Here is a 23,373-nt window from a genome sequence, read left to right on the forward strand (position 1 = left end):
GTATACATCAATATGATTGATGCTCCTATGAGAGAGAGGGAGAGAGGAGAGAGAGTATTGAGAGTAGATACCTACCTCCACGTCACTCGGATGGACACTTTACCAAAAATATCCATTCACTTCATTTGTCAAATTTTTAGGTCATTTTAATTTAAATTGCAGCGTAACAAGCAAGAGTGGTCATCGAATAACTATTATTTCATTTCATTTCATTTCATTCTCAAGCTTTTTTAGAATAGAATATGATAGATAATAATAATAATACTAATAATACTAATAATACTACACACAAAGATGAAATTAAAGAAGAAGAAGAAGAAGATACAATAACAATAACAACAACAATGAATAGTACAGAACAAGAGATAGAGGAAAAGGAGAAAGAAAAAGAAGAACAAGACACCAATAAAGAAAACAAAGATGGTGATAATAATGAAAGTTTAAAAGAAGAAGAAGAAAAGAAACAAGATGATAGTAGTACTACTATCAGTGATACTACTGGTACAAATGAAAATACCACTACTACTACTACACAAATACCTACAATGATACAATCACCACCAATAATTGGATCACCATCGACCAATACAACACCTGGATCATTTAAAACCAATTTGGGTAATTTCTTATCAAACTATTATGTCAATCCTAAACAACCCGCCATCTCGCTCTACTCTGGTATCAAGAATTCAATCACAATGATTAAAGATAATCTACCTTCTCCTCCTTCTTTGGTATCCAATTCATTCAATACTTTGACCAATCTACCATTGATATCATTTGTACAAAATAATATCCCTTTTCCAATATCATATAGTGGTAAACCAACAACAACAACAACAACATCCTCTTCTGTAAATACAACAACTACCTCTACAACTACTTCAACTTCTACTATTACACCTACTACTTCATCATATCACCCATTAAAGAATGAAAATGTTGAATTATATTTTAATGAAATCAACAAGAGATTGGAATCATCTGATCATTCACATTTAGTAATTACCATTGATTCATTTGTTGATAGTATCAATACTCAAATAATGAATTTACATTCATCTCCACAGTCGACGGATGACAATAATATTGATACACCCAAGGTCGATTTAAACTCATCAGCCGTCGTTCCAATGATAAATTCAGAAGTGATTCAAGGATTTTCAGAGGATATATGTCAATCGATTAAATCATTCATGTCAACGGCACTACCAATGTTGTTAAACTCGGTGGCTGGTATACCATTTCAATCGGGGGTGGTACCACCACCAAAGGGTCAATCGACGACACCTTGTATTCCATCTCTCTCGTCAATGACACCACTTGATCGTGAGATTGTGGCCTATGAATACCTCGAACAAACGATTACCTCAAAGATATATCGTCGATTCTTTTCCTATCCTCCCAACATTGAAATGGACACACGACTATGTGAACACATCTCCACCTTTCAATTTATCACTCCTGCCAACTTGGATATCGATCCCGACCAATTCATCAATCCAAACAACCTCCAACAACAACAATCATTTGAACAAATTCAAGAACAACTACTTAGAATGACTAGTTGTAAATCACCTCGTGATAAATTAACTTGTATAAAGAAAAGTTTTAATTCAATTTTTAAATTATTAAGTTTTGACAATCAAAATAATAATAACGGTAATAATAATAATAATAATAATAATGGTAAATCATCATCAACACCTTCAACTCCAAAAATCATTGGAGCTGATTTATTATTACCAATTGTAATCTATGTATGTACTGACTGAAGCAATGTTAAAAATGAATTATTATTATTAACCAAACTGTTTGGATTGATTTATTGTTTGTTTTTAGGTTTTAATTAAATCAAATTTACCATTCTTATTATCAAATATTGAATTTATATCATTGTTTAGAGAACCAACTTTAATAGAATCAGAGGTTAGTTATTATTTTGTAACTTTGGTCACTGCTGCCACATTTATTCAAAATATGACAATGGAATCTTTAACTATTATTCATCCAAATCCAACAACTAAATCTCCTACCACTACGACTGAACAATCACCATCTTTGGTACCAACAACAACATCAACAAAAAAGGATGGTCAAGATAAAGAGAGACAAACAAAATTAGATTCAAACAATCAACAAGATAAAATAATGGAAATTAAAAAGGATGATGAAAAAGATAAAAAAATAATACCATCAACTACAACTACAACTACGACTCCATCAAAACCACCATTACCACAACAACAACAACAACCATTATCACCTAGATCACAACAAGATGAAATTAAATCAAAACAAAAACAATGGAAATACTATAAGAAAACGGCAGAGGAATTAAGTATAAAGGATATCAAACAATTAATGACAGATTTTAATCAGTTGGTTGATTTTTGGTATGACAATAATAATAGTCATCAGGATGATAACCCTCCTCAATAGGATCATAACAGATGAACAAACAAAATTTGTTATTATTATTATTAAATAAATAATTTTATATCCAAATTATTTATTATTATTATATATTACATAGTGTGTGTGGTAAATTACAATTATATATATATATGAAGAGGAAGAAGAAGTGGAAAAGGATTGGATGAAGTTGATTATTTATTTAAATAAATATATCAAATTGTTGTTGTTTTGTTTGTTTGTTTGTTGTTATAAAGTCAAAGTTATAAAGTCATTGTCGATTGTTGTTGATGTAAGACTAAAAGTTTTATCTGTACATAAAGTTTGGTGAGGCTAAAATAATAATAAAAGATGGATGTATATAAGTATATTGTTGTTTCCTCGCTCTCTACTTGTTTGTGTGTAATCTTTTGATTCATACCAGACAAAGTGGCAGCTTGAGCAGTGGTGACTGTTGGATTGGTAGTGTTGGTCTTTTTAACGGTAGTTCTGGAAAGCATTTTAAGATGGGGAAAGTAGTAATAGTAAATATTAAATGTATGATTTGATCAAAGTTTGTGCAAAGAGAGCTGAGTTGTCTTGAGGAGGAGGACAAAATTAAATTTGTAAAATTAACAAAATAATCATAAATATCTTGGTTGGAGCCTTTTTTGCAGGATTACGGGGTGAGTACGCCACAACATGGTGGGCGATGAGCAAAGATCTCCAATGAAAAGTTGCACCCATCTTTCGTTTCGGGATGTGACGACTTGGTTGTCCCTGCCCCCAGGGCTAAATGAATGTTGGTTGGTACAGTCTCAATATTGAACTTCGTATCAAGTAATTCTTTTTTGGATTCCCCTATCCTTGCAGTGAATGGTTTAATCCCAAACAGGCATACTTCCGCATCAATGCCTTCTCTATCTCTCTCTCTTAGTGATAGTGATTTGGGTTGGAATTGCCTAAAAAAAAAATACGTCTACACACACACCCTACAATCACCCTTGGTCCTGAACGACTTAGGAGTCACATCAACCCCTTTTTATGATAAATGGAACAATATATAATATTGAATTGGAGAAAACCCGTATCCCTTTGAATAGTCTTCTGATGTCTATTAATAAATAATATTATTAAAATTGGAAGTGTGATGTATTCATGTGAGTGATGTGAGAGAGAGAGAGTTGGTTTGGTTTTTCTTTTATTGCCAAGAATTATATCTTTAAATTATTTATTTGATTCCTACCCTTACATATTTATATATATCTATCTATCAATTATATTGAATTGTATTATATCTATCTATCTATCTATTTATAACTATTAATTATTGTTATTTCTCTCTGTTCCAAATAATGAAGATTGTAAGTACTTTAACATATTTTTTTTTGTTGTTTAAAGTTTCCAGTGTTTGATTTAAATTTAGAAACAATGATACTCTCTCGTTTGGATCGGTCGACATCGATCGTTGCATTGGCACTTGTTGTTGCTGTGACTCGGGTAGAGATGGATGCAAAGAGGAGAGCGGGCAGCCCAATCCCCTCAGAGTCCTGAAACCGATTAATAAAAAAAAGTTTTTAATCGGCACACGCAACCCCCCAACGTCTTTGTGCTAAACCTGCATAGATTCTCTGAATCGTTGGGATTGAGCGCTTAAAGGAAAAAGGGCTACTTGTATCACTCTCTCTACTATCTATCCTTTTATCCTTCCATCACCACACCAACATCATCCATATTTATTTATTTATATCGATATTGTTGTTGCATTGCTTGTTTGCTTGCTGTTTAGAGCATATATATTAAACAACACAACAAAACAGAGCATATATCATATATATCACATATATACTAGTATCCAACCAAGTCAATAGATAAAAGATAGGTAGGTAGTAGTTTAAACAGTCATTACTATTATAATAATAATAATAGTAATGAGTAGCAGTCGTCTTTTTATATATATATATATATATATATTCGTAGACAACAAACAAGTACAACATTCATAGATAATAGTAATAATACACCAGTAACATATGACAATGACAAACAAACAATACTACTGTTTGTTCTATTATTAGTATATGTATTATTATCATTGACTATATTAGTTGATAGTCTATTTTGGGATAATAGATGTTATTCTATCTATTCACGACAGGGACAACAAGGCAGTTCAGTCCAATCCCAATCTATCGATCTATTATTGTTTCATACCCTACATTCCAATCCCAACAATACAACCCCAACCCTTACATTCCCGACAACAACAACAACCAACAGGACAGCAGTTGGTTGAATGTCGATCGTCGACCGTCGTCACAAACAAACTTCACTCTATGTTGTCCTTACCCTAACCCCCCAATTGAACAAGTTGACACACACAATGGAGAGGTGTGTCAAGAAGAGAAAACATAGTGGTGGAAAAAGAGATCGATCGGGAGGGGGAGGGGTTAGGATAAGGGTGGAACGGGAAAGCAAGAGATGGGAGATTATGATGATGATAGTGATTGATGATGATGCCTTTGGTTGACACACACACACACGCGATATAATAATAATAATAATAATAATGAATGAATGATTTAACTTAAACAACAACAACAACAACAAAACAACATCAATAACAACAATAACAAACAAGAACAACAACAAACAAGTGTATACATAAAAAGTAGTACATACACACAACACATAATATTATACAACAAGTAGAAGACAATATTGATATTGTTATAATCAAATCAATCATCATCCAACAAAATTGTATTCACCATCCAGTGTGAGGAAAGAGTGACTGACTGACTGACATACAACACACATATAATAATATACATTTTAATATATTCGATTCCAACATCACCAAAAAGAACAGATATTTATAAATTATAACAATATCCCAACATCACCAACAAACAAGAGTGTTGTTTGTAGTAGTAGTAGTAGTAGTTCAACAATCAATTGATTGATTGTGAATTAGTCAATTATTCCACTTTTCAATATTGTTCCAACATTCCATATTCCATCCATGTACACTATTTGATTTAGTATTCTTCCTTATTTATTTTATTTAAAATACCATCCATCAGTCCATCCAACCCAATATATACATACATACATATATAACAATCTTCATTGTATTGTTGTGAGTGACATTACAAATAATTAACTATATAGTTTTATATAATAATTATTATTTTCAATATCTTCTATTTATTCTATTTATTCTATTTATTTATTTATTTGTGTATAACAACTTTAAGATAAGATTATTACAAAATCATTAATCCAAAACATTGATTTCTTTCACAAAATTTTAGAAACAACTTTATCGTCAATTATCAAGGAAATCGGATAATAATAGTAATAGTAGCAACGGTGACAACAGTCGAACTAGTAGTAGTTCTAGTAGCAGTAGCAGTGGAGGTGGTAGTTTAATTGACTGTACAACAACAAATTCAATCAAGAAAAGAACTTTAACCTATCCCTCTTCTTCATCGTCATCATCGCCGTCACTAACAACCGCTCCTAAACAACAACAACAACAAGAGGACAAAAGTCAACCCGCGATTGTCGTTGTAAAAAACAAACAAACGACCGATTCAATCGTCAATATCAATAACAATAATAATAATAATAATAATAATAGACATTCGATAAATTATACAACCTCACATTCCCTTTCATCATTGGATCGTTTACCACCATCACTAACATCGTCATCGCCATCCACCAGTTTACAACATAAACTTTATTATCAATTGATTCAACAATTACAACAACAACAATCACAACCACAACAACCAAAACAATTGGATCAATTGGAACAACAACAACAACCAACAAACTTACTTTCAAAGTCCAAATCATCATCTTCTTTAAATCAAACACAATTATTGTTAAAGAAACAACAACAACAACAACAACAAGAAACTTTGGAAACCCAAAAACCAAACAAGAAAAATACATCATCATCAAAGATCAAAGAAAAAGAAATGATTCAAGCAAGTGATTTTTTTGACCAATTGTTTGGGTTGTTGAAACATATCATTATCGATACCAAGACATTGTCATCGATATCGACCAATAGCAATACTGAACAGTTGGATAGGATACTCACCGATGCAGCATCATCGGTCATCAATAATATCTCACATCTAGTTTCACTCTTGGAAGGGTGTCCCTACGATGTCTCTCATATTGCCAACTACTATACTCATTTACTTGAAAGTACAAATAATTTACATTCCCTCATTTTAGAATTAATTGCTGCTTGTAGAGTATGTTAAACAAACAAACAATATATATATATCAACATATCAATATCATAATAATACTATACTTACTTTTATATTTCTGATTTCAGGCAATAATATTAAATCCATACGATTTCTTAACTGGAAATAATTTCAAGACTGCAAAGTCACATTCAATTGAGAATGTCAAAGTGGTAGCAATGGCATTGGAAAGTTTTAGAGATATGTTTTTCAAAGATGATCAACTTTTGGAAAATGAACAACAACAACAAGAGACATTGCAACAACAACAACCATTAACAGTTCAAGTACCAGAATATCAACATACTACAACTACTACGGATATTGGTGGAGATAAAGAAGCTTTTAGTTCACCACAAGAACAAGTATCAATTAATAATCATCAAATCAATAATACAAGACCACAATCACCAAATTCAAATTCTATAACTGGTGTAAAGAGTAACTCTTTTATAAGAGTGTCTACCGATAATGCATTTACGCGAAAGAGTAGTGATGCGACATTGAATCTACCCAATTTTGCAACTGGTGCCGCATCGGCGGCATCGCCATCATCTACATTGCCACCAGTTGTCCCACAACTTTCATTGGCTTTGTCTGGAGGAGGAGGTGGAGGAGATACGCAAACCCAGACACCGCGAAGACAGTCGATTTCACCGATTCAGGCAATCAATGATTCAGCCGAAGCCATTGAAAAGAGTTCAATCCAACTCATACTCAACGTCAACCGTATCATGGAGGCATCGATCGAAGGTGACTATGACGCATTGGTAGCAGCTGCCAAAGGCATCTCCAACGAGGTTATCCATATAGTACGCGACCTCAAACTCAAAAGTTTGGGTGTCAGTCTTAAAGAAGCTGTTGTCAATGTGATATCATTGTCAAAGCTTGTACTAAAGAATCGTAATGACCAATACTATCTCGATCAGTTGGAATTGGCTGTCTCCAAAGTCAACGAAATCATCAAAAAGACAATCTATGCAGTCAAACATTTCTCAACTACCACTAATAATATAACTGTACTTGGATTAGATGAGAATGAACAAGACAATAATAATAATAATAACAATAGTAATAATCAACAACAACAACCATTGTCACCATCATCAACCACATCTTCATCAGGTACACCTAGTCTTGTTGAAGAAGAACAATTAATACAAAGTGTATCTGATGATAATACATCTACAACAGTCTCTCCAACCATTGTATCTACCTCTTCTACAGTTACAGCACCAACACTTACAGTTACCAAACAAGATAGTAGTAATAATCTAGAAAAAGAATTGCTCTTGCAAAGAGAGAGAGAGGATCGCGAAAGAATGGATAGAGAAAGAGAAAGGTTAGAAAAGGAACGATTCGATCGACTAGAACGTGAACGTTGGGAGAGAGAATACCAAGAACGTGAAAAAGAACGTCTTGAACAATTAGAAATTGATCAACGTCTTGAAAGAGAAGAACGTGAAAGACTACAACAACATCAACAACATCAACAACAATTATTATTACAACAACAACAACAACAACTATTACAACAACAACAATTATTACAAGAACAACAACAACAACATACTATTTCTTCTACAAGTACAAAGAAAGAAAAAGAAAAAGAAAAAGATGAAAAAGGCAAGACTATAAAACTTGGATTTTTAACAAAGTTGGTGCCAAAGGGAAAGAAGCGTAGTCCTATCCCACCATTTGGTGAGGGTGTAGTGTCTGTCCCTAACAGTCCCGCGTCAGTATCACCAAGTGCTACTACTCCACCTTTGTTGAGTAGTTCTATTGATAATAATAACAGTAATAGTAATACGGGGTATAGTACACCAGCATCAATATCAAGTGTTACACCAACAAACAATGGATCGACAGAGAACCTTACACCTATCAAGCTATCACAATCAGTTCCAATTTCACCTTTGAATATGGGGTCTCCCAAGATCGAGCCTACTCCTGCTATCAACGTTCCAACTCATTCTTCAACATCTGCACTTGAAGGAAACAATAATAATAATCTTAACAATAATAATAATATATTACCAGAATCACCATCAAGACAATACTTGCGTAAAAAGACTGAACGTTCATTGGCAGTTGGTTTAGTAACTGGTAAACATTCTCAATCTCAACAATCATCACAATCACCTGTACAACAGGCATCATCGTCATCATCGTCTGCAATGTCACAACTTAATTTATCGTCATCTTCAACTACTCCATTTGACAGTCCGGTACAATCACGTAATAATAGTACTGTATCATCATCAAATAGTAATAGTATAAATACTATTCAACAACAACAACAATTACAATTACAACAACAACAAACCAAAGTAAATCAAACAAGTCAAAATATTTTAAATTATATATTATCTCAACAATCAAATAATCCAAATAATAATACTACTACTACACCTCTAGATCAATCAAAGATGATTGAACGTATTGCAATGATGATTAATGAATCATTACCAAGTATGATGGTATCATCACCACTTTTACAATCATCTACGTCGACTTCGTCGAGTGGTAAGAACTCTCCATCGATTATTGCACAACTTAATAATCAGATGCGTCAGTTTAGTGATGCATCGAATATTGGTGAGAATCAGTATCAGACGGTGGCATTGAAATTCAAGATGACTCGAAAGTTGGTTGGAACTATCAAGAAAAAGGGAAAGAATGTGTTGACTGGATCGACGTCTGGTTCGACCACTACCGACGAAGACACTGCTCAGTTGTTGATTACAACGGCCAGTCAGTTTGTAGAAGAGACGGTCGTGTTGGTCAACAATGCCTACGAGTTGGCCATCATGATCAACAACAATGTACAGAGTTTGGCACATTTGACAAACGACCAACTCAACGGCGAGGTCAAACAAGTGTACCATCTACTCAATAGTCTTATTGATCTGTCTCTTGCGGCTGCCAAGATTGACGGTCAGTCTTATCTACAAGGTATGGTCAAAAACACAAGACAACTGCTCGAAAACTCGAGTGCTCGTGGTGCTGGCAAGGTTGACCCGTTGCTCGTGTCATGTGCACCCATGTACCGTCAGTATGTTGAGAGGTCACTCGACAAGGCAATCATAGCACATTGTAATAGTGTGCGTGTGGTGGCTGTGCAGATGACAACCATCATCATCTCGATTGCGACCAAGCCGTGGGACGCCAACGTGCAGCTGCAGTTGTTTGCAACGTCCAACACTTTTTGCGATACACTTGTACGTTTGCTCGACGCGGTTGCCAACAAGCTGTATATGGTGACCAACCCAGTACACGATATTGGCCACCCCATCATCGAGATGGAAGATGATGACGACGAGGACGTCAATATCTGGGTCGAGGGCAATGCATCGCACAACCTAAAGTGCGAGTGGGTGAGCGACGAGGGGTCCAAGACCGGCCGTTATGTGCCCAAGGCCGGCACGTTTAACAAGTTGGTCGAGCAACTGACACTCGACAAAAACTATGATATCTCCAAGTTTACTCGCACCTTTTTGTTGACGTACCGATCGTTTACCAACCCCAACAAGCTGCTCGACAAGTTGATCCAGCGGTACACAGTGCCCGACGACTATGATCAGGTGCTCCGCGAGCGCGTCCAGTTGCGTGTCGCGTCGTTTATCAAGACCTGGGTCGAAAAGAATGCCAACGACTTTGACCCGCTGCTCACCGACCGCGTCAAGACCTTTATCAAGGACCGTCTGCTCGTCGACGAGCACTCGGACGTTGCCCGTCTTTTGATGAGCATCTTTGAGCGTCGCCAGGCCGACGACCTCGAGCAGCAGCGTCTCCTCGCCAACCCAACCTTCCCAGACCTCATGATCCCCGAAGGCCAGCGTTCGCCGTCGTCTCTGTTCCTCTTGCTCAACGAGAGCGAGGTGGCCCGCCAACTGACCATCATCGAGTCGACCATGTTCCAGCGTATCGACCCATCCGAGTTTCTCGAGCAGTCGTGGAGCAAGAACCAGCTCAAACACCGTGCACCCAACATTATGCACCTCATCAACCGTGCCAACAAGTTCTCGTTTTGGGTGGCCTCTCAGATCCTCTGGCAGGACGATATCGCCGACCGCGCCAAGGTCATTGAAAAGTTTATCACCATTGCCAAGCACTTGCGTGACATGAACAACTTTAACACCCTGCTCAACATCTTTGCCGGCTTGAACCAGTCGTCCATCATCCGTCTCAAAAAGTCGTTTGCCCTAGTCCCCCAAAGTGCCATGGCCACCTACTCGGCCCTCGAAAAGCTCCTCAACTCGAGTGGATCCTACCGTCACTACCGTTCCACGCTCAAAACATGCTCCACACCCTGTCTACCCTACCTCCCCATCATCCTGTCCGATCTCACCTTTATGGAGGACGGTAACCCCGACACCATCTCACATATGATCAATTTCCAAAAACGCGAGCTCATCTACCGTGTCATCTCTGAAGTACAAGCTACCCAACAGGTCAAATACGATTTCCCCACCGTCGAACCCATCCACACTCTTCTCATTGAATTGCCATCTTCCTCTTCCGAAGAATTGTATCAACTCTCTATTCAACGTGAACCAAGAGAATCAAATAATAATAATCCAAATAATAATAATAATATTAATAGCGGCGGTAGTACTCTTACCGCATCATCAAGTACAACTAGCAGTAACTTATCCAATTCACAACAATATGGTACCATTAGTAATCATGTAAATATTCATCCCGATATGCTTAAAAAATTAAGAGATAAAGATTTTAGATAAAAATAAGAATATATAATATAATATAAATAAATTCTTTGTCCCTTTTTTATTAATAAATAAATATTAATATTTGTTTAATATTGTCTTCAAAAAGAATTGATTTTTAACATGGGAAACCTAACCTAGTGATTGGACTCTGAGCCATCACATACCAATTATCCAACCATTGGTAGTCTTTAAATACCTTGATTTCTTCAGGCCACTGTAATCTAAGTTCATGGACAAGGAATCTGGCATATTTGTGACAATTTGTGATAGGTCCCCAAACTTTGTTACCATCGCATTCTTGTTTGATGAAATATGAAAATCGATGACCTGCCCATGCACCAATGGACTGTGCATTATCTCCATTCATTTGAACACCGGTGGTATCAGATTGGTTGAATGTGACGGTTGATGGAGCTTTACCAATAAAGGTCGGAGAAAATAATAGGAGACTTCTTGAACGACGACCTCCTATAAAACTAACAACCTTTTGGTTATTATCTGGATCTAAAACAAGATGCAACTCTAGGCCAATCACATTGTCTTTTGTAGATTCACCACAGATATCGATAAGAATTGAATAGTGGGTGGGGGAGGATGGAGTTAAGGTTGGATATCTGAGGATAAATACATCACCAGCTTTGAGCATACGTTGTGATAGCACTGAAGGAGGAAATTCATAGCTTTCTACAATACCATATTCAGTAAAAGGTTTGTAAACACAATTCCCCATTTCTACTTGCATGTATTAATTTGTTCTTAATGTGTGATATGTAAATAGTGACTGATGAACAAGTTGAATATTCTGATTATAGGTCTGTGTTCGTAGTTTATTAATAAATTTAAAAAATATATTTAAAGATTTATTTATAAAAAGTATAAAAGAAAGTAGATGTAGTACTTGGCAGTTGTTGGAGATGAAACCACTTGTGACAGAGACCAGGTTGTGGGACCGTTAATCTATTTGATTCCTGGGTATTTAATCATGAATTTAGGAATCAAATGGATCAACGGTCCCACCTCTTGAGAGATTTTGCATTGGTCCTGGATCAAGCGCTGAGTTGTCCAATGGAATCCCCAGATCAAATTCAACTTACAGAAATTATCAACAAGTTAATCGAAAAAGGAATGATTGGTCAACACTATGATGGTTTCCAAAATTTCAAGTGCCCTCTTTCGCAGACTCGAATAGAATTTATTATTATTATCTGTGAAAGATAAAACAAGACCTAGAATTTTTATTTATTGATTTAGAATTCCCCAATCTTTAAAACTGAACGGAATCTAGCTTGAGAGATATTCTTTAAACATTCTTCAGCTTGCTCTAGTGGATAAACTTGGATCATTGATCTGACATTTTGGTTGGCTGCAAATTGCAAAGTTGCTTCAGTATCACGACTGTCACCAGAGTATGATCCAACAATAGATTGATTTTTGGTGATGATTTGCATTGGATTGACGGAAAGGTCGCTAAAGATGGAAAGTAATAAAAGTGTTCCATTGAATCCAAGTGCCTTGGATAGTTCTTCGACTGCCTCTTTGGCTGGAGCAGTACACATGATACACTTGATGTTACCTAGTGCTTGTAGACGACCAACTACATCTAGTTTGGAGGAGTTGATGTAATGATGAGCTCCCAACTCTTTGGCCAATTTTTCTTTTGCGTCACCTGATGAAATGGCAATGACCTCAAACCCAAGCTTTCTTGCAAATTGGATTCCCAAATGACCCAAACCACCAACACCATGTACTGCAACCAAGTCACCACCTTTTAGACCTGCATCACGAATTGACTTGAATACAGTTACACCTGCACAACAAAATGGGCCGGCTTGGAGGAAATCAATTTCGTCTGGAATCTTGGCCAATGCGTCGTGTGGTGCGACAGTGTATTCAGCAAATCCACCATCATAAGTTACACCACATCCACCAACCTTTTTACATGTCACCCAACTATTATGTAGACAATCGTAACACTCTCCACAATGACCTCCGCCAAAATACCCCATTCCAACACGATCACCCAATTTGAATCGAGTGACACCCTCACCAATTTCATCTACAATACCAGCTACTTCGTGACCGGGTACTCTTGGGAATACATCTCCAGCTCCACCACTAGCAATAAATAAATCAGAGTGACAAACTCCACATGCCATAACCTTGATTCTTACTTGTCCCCTTCCAGTCTTTGGAATTGGTATTCTTGTCATTTCCCATTTTCCTTAAAATAAACAAAAAGAATAAATTATTAGAAATATAAATAAATAAATAGATAGAAATAAATATTTCAAAAACATACCAGCCGAAACAACACGAGCAGCTCTCATTGTATTATTTGGTGCCATAATAATTTTAATTTAATTTAATATGATGATAAATAGAGATCTCTTTGATATTTTAAAAGTGAAATTGGGTAAAATCTCTAACAGTATTTATAGTCATTGTATTTCGACGATGACTTTTTCGTTGTGGATATCTCTAATTTCAACGTCACTCTGGTATAGAGTCTATCGTTCAGCTCTACTTCTACCCCATAACTCTTTAAAGATATAAATGTACAACATGACGATATATAACTCTACTAGTCGACACAATATACACTTTACTTTTTTTTGAAAAATGGAAAAAACAATAATTTTAAAAAAGGAAATAGGATATACATAATTATTACATGTATAAAATATGTGTTGAGTAAAACTTTAAATATATATTTTTAGGGCATCGATTGTTCTCCTTGAATTTTTCGATATTATAGAAATTGTTTACAGACAGATTAATGTGATAGATACAAAAGTTAATTGTCATTATAACCACAATTGAAATTGGGAGGGGTGTTATAGATTATTTGATTGGAAGAATGGGGTAATTTTCATTTATTATTTTTAAAACCCCCCCTTATCTATTACTTGTTTAAATTACTCTTCTCTCTCTTTCTTGACTTGAACCCAACCCAAACAATCAAGTAGAAATCTATAGAACACATAAACCAGTTTTTTGTTTATTGGTATTATCACATATCACCAAAAATAGAGACTGAGACAGAGAGAAATAGAGAAAAAAAGAAATAAGAACTTTAAATATTGATATTGATATATATAAAGATAATCAATAATGACAATATCTCTATCAATCATATCGATCAAAGTAATATCCATCATATCTCTATTTGTACTTTCGATGGTATGCGGAATGATCCCATATTTTTTGAAAAGGAAATTAAAGAATAGCAACAAATGGTTGTCTCTATGCAACTCTTTTTCTGGAGGTATATTTTTCGGTGCTGCATTGTTACACTTGTTTGTTGATAGTATATCTCAATTACAAAATGTAATATCTTATCCTATTGCGTATGTTTTAACATTTATTATTGAAATCAATCAAGATATATTTATATCATATACTAATTATTTCTTTTTTAGACCATTATGTCTTTGTGCTGGTTTCTTAATAACTTTCTTTCTCGAGCTTTTCCTTCATATCTATTTAGAACGACATCCTAAATTATTAAATAGTAATATTAATAATAATAATAATAATAATAATACTTCCTCTTCTTCAACGATACTCCATCATCAACATCAACATATTAATAATAATAATCAATCAACTTTGAATTTTGGAAATACAAATTCCAATACAACATTTAATTTTCTAAATTCACCAACTAATAATAGAAGATCTATGATACTTGATAGACCATCAACACCAAATATAGTTAATACATTGGTATTTACTCCACCACCAAACCATCGTACAAATGTTGATAATGACAATGAATGTACTCCAATGTTAAGTGACCATAATAATAATAATAATAATGATGATGACGATAAAGAAGATGAATCAAGTGATAGTGGCGATTATATTCCATCATCAAATCATTCATCTATTTATTTTCAAGATGCTTTGCATTTAAGTAGCACAAGTATACAACAACAACAACAAGAGGTGACTAAACAAGAAACAACTTTGACAAATCAAAACTATTTATTACCATTTATATTGGTATTTGGTCTATCTGTTCATTCACTATTTGAAGGTTTGGCATTTGGACTTCAATCGACAGTACCTAAAATATTGGATTTATTGGTAGCAGTATTTAGTCATAAACTTTTAGCTTCATTTGCACTCGGTGTTAGTACCATTATATATAGTAGATCATTGGTTAAAATGATCTTGATCCTATTTATATTCTCAATATCTTCTCCCATTGGAGCCTCGATTGGTATTGTTTTGGTGGATTATAGTCAAATTGGTAATGTTGTACCTCCCATTTTACAAGGTTTGGCAAGTGGTACCTTTCTCTATATTTCATTGGTTGAAATTATTCCAAAGGAAATTAAATCAGATTCTGAAAATGTCTTTATAAAATGTCTATTATTATTATTAGGTTGGTCGCTTATGGCAGTTATAGCAATTTGGATTTAACAACAATAGTGTGTAGAAACAATATTATATTAATTTTAATAAAATAGATAGATACCGACCATCCGATCGATCGGGTTTAGTATATAAATAATATTATACTTTTTAAAAAACATGCATATATTACATATATATATATATATATATATACTAGTATGATATATATAGATAGTTTTTATGCTTTCCTTGGTTTATTCTTCTTTTTATCCTTTTTTAAAAATTGATCCTTTGCTTGAGATTTCTTGATTTTGATTTTACCATTTCCATTACCATGACTGTTATTTTTACTACCTCCACCATGTTTACCATTATTTTGTTTAAAACTATTACTATTATTCTTATTTCTTTTATCATACTTTTTAAATTTTCCATTCTGTCCAGAAAAATTAAAATTATTATTATTATTTTTGTAATCTTCTTCAGGTTCATAATCATAATTTATATCATCTTCATAATTTGGGCCATCATTTTTATCATTATCATCTCTATCTCTTTCTCTTCTATTATTATTATTTTTCTTTGAGTTATTATTATTATTATTATTTGATCTATTATTTTGATTTTGATTTTGATTTCTCTTATTATTATTATAAGTAATATTAAAATTTAAATCATCATCATTATCATCATCATCTGAATCATCTCTTTCTCTTTCTCTTTTCTTTTGACTATTTCTATCATTGTTTTCTCTTTCTTTTTGTCTTTGTTTTTCTCTTTTTTGGTCCTCTTGGTATTGTCTTTCACGTTCCTTTTCAATTTGTTTCCAATAACTCTTTGAATTGGTATTTTGTGATGCTGCATAGTCATCACGACGGTGTTGATGTTGGTGATGATGATGATCATCATGACGATTATAATCATGTTCCATATCTCTTTCTCTTCTACTCTCAAAACATTCTGCATCATTGTCAACATCATACCGTTTTGTTCTCTTTTCTCCATAAGTACGAGAATCATTTTGGTAATTATTATTATTATCTCTATTATTATCTCTATAATCTCTTTCTCTTTTGTTATTATTATTAAATGTTTCTCTATAATTATTATTATTATTATTATTATCATTATATCTTGAATCTCTATTGTTGTCATTATTATATCTTGAATCTCTACTATTATTATTATATCTTGAATCACGTTGTTGATAATCTCTTTGTTGATTATTTCTATTGTTATTATTGTTATAATCAACATCTCTTTCTCTACCATGTCTATTATGATTATTATTATTATTGTCATCATAGTCCCTGTGAAATTGTTGTTGTTGACGAGAGAATCTTTCCAAACGATCTTGGTTTTGTTTATCCCTAGCATCTTTTTTCTTTGATCGATCTGCACTCTTTTGGATCTCTCGTTGTTGGTGTCTCTTGTTCTTTTGACTACGTTCATGGAGAGTTTCAGCTGATCTGTCGGCTCTATCAGCTCTCAACTGTTTGATCACTCCAAACATCTCATGAAACAATCTAGAGTTTTCCAAATACCATAAATTCTTTCCAACACACATCTAAACAACAAATCAATTAGCCTTTTTTATAATATTATTATTATTATTAATAATTAACATACTCTTGGATAATGTCCATAAGAACCACACTTGAAACAAAGAAATACTTGACATTCCTCTGTAAAATGACCAAATTCTCCACATCTATAACATGGTCTCTTGTTTGGAACTCTACATTCAAATCCATAATGATCACGATCACCACAATTACTACATTGTATTGGTGTATCTCCTGTATAATATCTTTTACTCTAAAAATAATAATAAATATTGTTAATATATATTTGTTTTTTCTTTCTTTCTTTCTTTCTTTTCTTACATTAAAATGAGAATTATTTATAGTTGGTTGACCATTGACAGATAATTGTAATTGATGTGTTATAGTTTCAATGGCAGGTGCTACATCGGTATAGACATCGGTTAAATGGTAAAGTAGATTGGTTGCTTTGTCAGATTTTGTTTGTTTGATCACTTTTTCATTGTCGAGTTCACCCAATGTAGCTTTGAGATGTAACAAATCACTTTCATCACGTCCCATCGATCCTCCATTGTACTCGGTATCTTCTTCATCCAAATAATTGTCATAATATTCTTTAAGTAGTTTCCAATCAGTTGTACTAAGACTACTAATAGCATCGGTACTTTGATTTAAACTGTCTACTAATCTATTTGCTCTATGTTGTTGTGGTGGGGATGACAACGTTGTAGATATTTCATCTTCTTCATCATCATCATCATCATTTTTGTTGTTTATAGTTGATGTATCTAAATCATTCAAATTTAATTCGTCTTTGTCATTGTCGTGATCGTCTTGATCATCACTTTCATCTATATTATAAATTTGTCTTATGGTTGTTGAAGTGGTTGATGTCGTTGTTTGTGGTTTACTATACTCTGATATGAATTGTGGTAATTTAGTTGTGTTGTTACTATTACTATTACTATTACTATTATTACTATTATTATTATTATTGGAGATAATACTAGATATAGGTTGTTGTTTTAAAGAAATGTAATCATCTTCATCCGATAGTATTACAATTTCGCACTTGTTTGCTCCCATGTTGTTATTCCTTTTGGTTTACTACTACTTTCTTTTGGTTATGAACTATAAATAATAAAATAAAGATGGTGATAGAAACAAGAGAGAAAGATATAAGGGAAGATATATATTCACACCTATTTGATCATCTATCTGGGTAGCAGAATATATATCTATACAAATAAATAAATAAATAAATATTCTCTATTTCTTCTCGAGTTTAATATCAAAATGTTTATTCGTTTTTTCATGTAGCCGACAGACAGGTTGGACCAAAAACCGACTCGACAACAACCAGCAGCCAACCAAATTAAATGAATTTATTCGTTTAATGTTCAATATATATATATTGAATATATACATCCAGACCAGACAGTTTGTTTGCAATACAGACAGTATGTTGCAAGTTCCACTGACATTTATAAATGTTCCTTGGTTTATGGAACATTTATAAATGTTAAAACTTAAACCAAGGATGATCGAAGGATGGCCCAAATGGATGGTATGAATGTTGCTCAGTTCAGGGGGAGAGAGAGGGAGAGAGAGAGAGAGAGAGAGAAAGACAGAGAAAGTATTATTATTTGTTTGTTTGTTTGTTTGTTATCTTCATAGATCTATCTCATAACGTTTTGTTGGTTGTTTGACAAAGAAAAAAAAATAAAAAAAATTGAAAAAAAAGGTGATCATTGTACCTTTGGATGATTGAGGGTAAACGAGACTGCAGTGGCTCATAATAGTAGTTGTAGAGAGATTATACTATATTAAATTTTATATATACAAACATGTAATTATCGTTCATTCATATATCAATACAAGTCATCACTATCATCATAATCATTATCATCAATCGTCATAATTATCATGATAATAGAACACAGTAGTAAACAACCATCATACATTGCTCATTGCAGATATCACTAGTGATATCATCATCTGACGATATACAATGAAAAGATGAAACATACGATGATGACGAGATAACAACAATAATAGTACAACAACAATAGTACAACAACAACAACAGATTAGATAAAAGATATAATAATCTATGCAATATGATAATGATTGATGTTTGAATAGATAGATAATGTGATTGATTGATTGATTGATAGATGCAACAACAACAACAAGACGATTATAAATACTAATAATGAATTATTATCAACCCTTTTTACCTAATATACATATATAGAATGGAATCACAATTGTGCCCAGTCAAAGCCCAAACCCAAAAGGATTGTCAACCAGCTTGTGTCAAGTATCAAGAGTTTTACAATGGTTGTTCCCAACGTATTGAAAAGTTGGTTGATGACGAAAAGGCCAACTGTTTGGGACAATATTTAGAGTATATCCAATGTGTTGACAAATGTGTATGTGTAATTTAAGATCTTGATTAGTAGATCAGATGTACAGCAACGAAAAAAAAAAAGAAGATCACAAAGTTGACTAATGCTAATATATATATATATATATATATTGATCATTTATTACTATCACTATCATAATATATATAGGCCGCAAACACTTTGTTCTCCAAGTTAAAGTAAATTAAAATAGATTATAAATCAAAATACACATATCAAATAGCAATACACATTATATAATACTAAAAACAACAAAAATATCAATCAACCAATGACTTTTTATTTATTATTTATTGTGATGATAAAGTTTAAATCAAGTATACTCTTGGCTATGACGATGTTGTTGATGATGATACATCCGAATTCCATCAACTCTACCCCCCAATTCAAATCAAACTACCCCCTCCTTCTCTCTTCTAAATATAGAAACAAAATATATGACAATGATGATATATCAATATCGTATGATATGGTCACCCTCTCTTTGTATATCTATGATCATGATGAATGGTATGATAACATATGTTGTTTTGATACCAAATCATCTCATCCTATGTCATGGTAATACTAATCATTGATGATCATCATCATCCTATCCACTTTTTTTATTTCATTCCAATACGAAAGTTGGATAGAAGGATGGATGGAAGGATGGATGAATGGATGGATGAACTATTTATTATTATTTATTATTATTTTGATGTAGGTGTATATATTCATTGTATTATTATCAAGTTTGTTTGTTTGGTGGTGTAATATAATATAATATAATATAATAAATATTTATTTATTTAACTTTATTTTGGGCAAAAACGTAAGAATACAATCATTCATTAGATAGATAATTGGATCCAATTACAAGCATCAACGAGATGGTATCTACAGTAGGGATTGACTCCTTCGTCATCACACATTGGAATTCCTTTTTTGAACATCTCTACCCCCATCCACCAACACATTAATTACCCACACTTTCCTCATTTAGCGGTTGGCAAGTATTGTGATTCAAAAGATCATCCGACCACAACGATTAGACTAGATCACACAATGTTAAAGATGTTAGATGAAAATGATGATGGATGATGGGGGTAGACATATCATGTTGAAGTATCACACAACGATTTACTAGTACCGAAATCTAATCAATGACTAACGAATCCAATCCAATCAAATCAAATCATATCAAATCAAATCAAATCAACCAATAATGAAATCAATAATTACTGTTCATGGATAGTAGTAATAGTAGTAGTAGGGTTAGGGTTGTTGTTGTTGTAATGTTAATTAATCTGTCTCCCTTTTATTCCCCCTTTTTAAGAGGAGAGAGGGTGAACAGATTCAAATAGAATCTATCTGGTCTGTCTGTCTGTCTGTCTGTCGGTCGAGTCGAGTATATTTTAGGGGGTGGGAGTGGAAACAATAACTATTATTATTATTTTGTTTGCCCATCATCTTGTTGATCAACAATTTATTTTCATTAAAAATAAATCTTGGGAGGTTCTGGTTCTCCTTCAGGTTTCAGGTTCAAGTTAAAACATAGCAGTTGTCTATCTCTATTCCAATGTTAACTTTCTTTTAAATTCAAGTAACCTCTACTTTATCATTACACTTTTTTAATTTATAATTACATCCATTCATATTCAATCATCATCTTTTAATATTTACAAATAATATTAATAATAGAATATTAATAATATTAATATTACCCAAAAACTATTATTAATTTAAATTAATAACCTCTTCATAGTCATAGGAGTTTGTAGTAGTAGAAAATGAATACTATTTTATTAACTATATTAGGTTTGGTATTATCCTATGTTTTGGTATGTAAATAAAACAACAAAGTCATTTTCTAAAATAATATACCGTATTAACCAAACCAAATTAATTTGATTAAATAAATAGTATCATAAAAAAAGAACCTATAGAATGCCACCAGGACCATTTCCTTTACCAGTGATTGGAAATCTTCATCAAATGGGTAAACATGCACCAAAATCATTAAAACAATTCTCTGACAAGTATGGTGGTTTGACCACTATATTCCTTGGAAGTGTTCCAACAGTTGTTGTTTCTGATCCAGCTTTAATCAAAGAATTAATCGTTGATCGGTCTGAAGAAATTATTGATAGATTTAATTCTGATTCTGCTAAAATCATTGGAGGTAATAGAAAAAGAAAATATTTATAATATTCTATTTATTTATTTATTTATTAACATTTATTTATCTACTTTAGAGGAAAAGAATTTATTATTTGCCAAAGGACCATATTGGAAGAAATATAGAAAGGTATTTACCACTGCAATGACAAAAGCCAGATCATTTAACATTGCATCTAGAATTGAAGCTCAAGCAGTTTCATTGAATCGATTCTTTGGTACATTTGCTACATCTGGTCAACTTGTAAGTAAAAACATATAGAAATATATATATATAGATACTCTAAATACTACTTACTAATTATTATTATTTGTATTTAGTTGAGTCCACATGTATATATTAGAAGATATAGTTTAAATGGTGTAATTGATTATTCATTTACAGATGCAGTTGATTATGAATCAGAGAATGAACATGTTGTGATTAGAGCTGCAGAGATTATGGAGGATCTATTGGCAACTGGTAATCCACAAGACTTTATTCCAATATTGAAACCAGTATTTAATAGCAAGAGAGTGTTACTTGCTAATACGGTCGGACAAGTATGGTCTTATTGTCAAGACGCTATTGATTTACATAAAAAGACTTTGGATAGAGAGAAACCACGTGACATGTTGGATGTATTGTTGATCGAGATGGAAAAATCAGAGGACAGTGCATTCTTTGAATCACAAGATGACAGTTTGGCCAAATGTCTAACAGACTTGATCATTGCCGGTCATGAAACCGTCGCCACTACATTGGGATGGATGATCATCTTTTTGGTCAATAATCCTGATATCCAAGAACGTGCCTATCAAGAATTGATCAATGTAGTTGGTAAGGGAAACTTGCCACAGCTGCACCATAGAAATGCTACACCCTATCTCAATGCCATCATCAAGGAAACGATGCGTATCCGTACGCCTGCACCACTCGCACTTCCTCGTTGCGCCGTCAATGACATTGAAATTGGTGGTTATGTGATTCCAAAAAACACACAAGTTCTCATGGCAGTCTATGGAATGGCAATGGATGAAAATCATTTTGAAAAGCCTGAAGTATTCAATCCTGATCGTTGGGTATCCAAACAACCCTCACCAAATAGCTTGACCGATTATGCCTATATTCCATTTGGTGTTGGTCCAAGAATGTGTGTTGGTATGGGTGTTGCTAAAGATGAATTGGTAAGTCAAAAAAATTAAAAAAAAGAACATTATTATTATTATTAAAAACTAACCAACATATCTCTTTCTTTCTCTCACTCTCTTTTATATGTTTAGTATTACATTGTATCACAAATGTTGATCAATTTTAAATGGAGTTCACCAGATGGCAGACCATTGGATGATGAAGGAATTTGTAGAGTATCTCTAGAATATAAACATTATCAAGTTAGACTTGAGCATAGATAGGATAGATAGGATAGATAGAAAGATACTTTGATTTATACAAAAACATAAGAAATAAACCAACTTTACTTTATCATAATGAAAG

General features: G+C 33.3%; 9 protein-coding genes across 9 annotated transcripts; 5 read left to right on the forward strand and 4 right to left on the reverse strand.

The window, feature by feature from the left end:
* Positions 1-242: 242 nt before the first annotated feature.
* Positions 243-2,442, forward strand: DFA_04491 (vacuolar sorting protein 9 domain-containing protein; the record flags this gene model as incomplete). The annotated part of the gene is made up of 2 exons (XM_004360167.1): positions 243-1,760; positions 1,843-2,442. The coding sequence occupies 2 exons, from the start codon at positions 243-245 to the stop codon at positions 2,440-2,442; spliced, it is 2,118 nt and encodes a 705-aa protein (XP_004360224.1).
* Positions 2,443-2,722: 280 nt separating this feature from the next.
* On the reverse strand, positions 2,723-2,915 carry DFA_04492 (uncharacterized protein; the record flags this gene model as incomplete). Its single annotated transcript, XM_004360168.1, has 2 exons — positions 2,723-2,748; positions 2,837-2,915. The coding sequence occupies 2 exons, from the start codon at positions 2,913-2,915 to the stop codon at positions 2,723-2,725; spliced, it is 105 nt and encodes a 34-aa protein (XP_004360225.1).
* A 279-nt stretch (positions 2,916-3,194) lies between these two features.
* On the forward strand, positions 3,195-9,567 carry DFA_04493 (uncharacterized protein; the record flags this gene model as incomplete). Its single annotated transcript, XM_004360169.1, has 5 exons — positions 3,195-3,336; positions 3,821-3,906; positions 5,712-6,671; positions 6,758-9,194; positions 9,272-9,567. 5 exons carry the CDS (start codon positions 3,195-3,197, stop codon positions 9,565-9,567), a joined length of 3,921 nt encoding a protein of 1,306 aa, XP_004360226.1.
* Positions 9,568-10,891: 1,324 nt separating this feature from the next.
* On the forward strand, positions 10,892-11,413 carry DFA_04494 (Ras guanine nucleotide exchange factor; the record flags this gene model as incomplete). Its single annotated transcript, XM_004360170.1, has 1 exon — positions 10,892-11,413. One exon carries the CDS (start codon positions 10,892-10,894, stop codon positions 11,411-11,413), a length of 522 nt encoding a protein of 173 aa, XP_004360227.1.
* A 103-nt stretch (positions 11,414-11,516) lies between these two features.
* DFA_04495 (uncharacterized protein) lies at positions 11,517-12,143 on the reverse strand (the record flags this gene model as incomplete). Its single annotated transcript, XM_004360171.1, has 1 exon — positions 11,517-12,143. The coding sequence occupies one exon, from the start codon at positions 12,141-12,143 to the stop codon at positions 11,517-11,519; it is 627 nt and encodes a 208-aa protein (XP_004360228.1).
* Positions 12,144-12,648: 505 nt separating this feature from the next.
* DFA_04496 (uncharacterized protein) lies at positions 12,649-13,728 on the reverse strand (the record flags this gene model as incomplete). The annotated part of the gene is made up of 2 exons (XM_004360172.1): positions 12,649-13,622; positions 13,701-13,728. The coding sequence occupies 2 exons, from the start codon at positions 13,726-13,728 to the stop codon at positions 12,649-12,651; spliced, it is 1,002 nt and encodes a 333-aa protein (XP_004360229.1).
* A 530-nt stretch (positions 13,729-14,258) lies between these two features.
* On the forward strand, positions 14,259-15,829 carry zntD (zinc/iron permease; the record flags this gene model as incomplete). Its single annotated transcript, XM_004360173.1, has 3 exons — positions 14,259-14,263; positions 14,614-14,748; positions 14,821-15,829. The coding sequence occupies 3 exons, from the start codon at positions 14,259-14,261 to the stop codon at positions 15,827-15,829; spliced, it is 1,149 nt and encodes a 382-aa protein (XP_004360230.1).
* A 172-nt stretch (positions 15,830-16,001) lies between these two features.
* On the reverse strand, positions 16,002-18,393 carry DFA_04498 (uncharacterized protein; the record flags this gene model as incomplete). The annotated part of the gene is made up of 3 exons (XM_004360174.1): positions 16,002-17,330; positions 17,393-17,581; positions 17,650-18,393. 3 exons carry the CDS (start codon positions 18,391-18,393, stop codon positions 16,002-16,004), a joined length of 2,262 nt encoding a protein of 753 aa, XP_004360231.1.
* A 1,172-nt stretch (positions 18,394-19,565) lies between these two features.
* CYP516B1 (cytochrome P450 family protein) lies at positions 19,566-23,291 on the forward strand (the record flags this gene model as incomplete). The annotated part of the gene is made up of 7 exons (XM_004360175.1): positions 19,566-19,742; positions 21,083-21,126; positions 21,537-21,563; positions 21,656-21,900; positions 21,974-22,140; positions 22,218-23,063; positions 23,160-23,291. 7 exons carry the CDS (start codon positions 19,566-19,568, stop codon positions 23,289-23,291), a joined length of 1,638 nt encoding a protein of 545 aa, XP_004360232.1.
* Between the last annotated feature and the right edge of the window lie 82 nt (positions 23,292-23,373).

This window comes from Cavenderia fasciculata, assembly GCF_000203815.1.
Source record: "Cavenderia fasciculata unplaced genomic scaffold Scf_Dfasci-G-o-33e01.r1-3, whole genome shotgun sequence".
Lineage (NCBI taxonomy): Eukaryota > Evosea > Eumycetozoa > Acytosteliales > Cavenderiaceae > Cavenderia > Cavenderia fasciculata.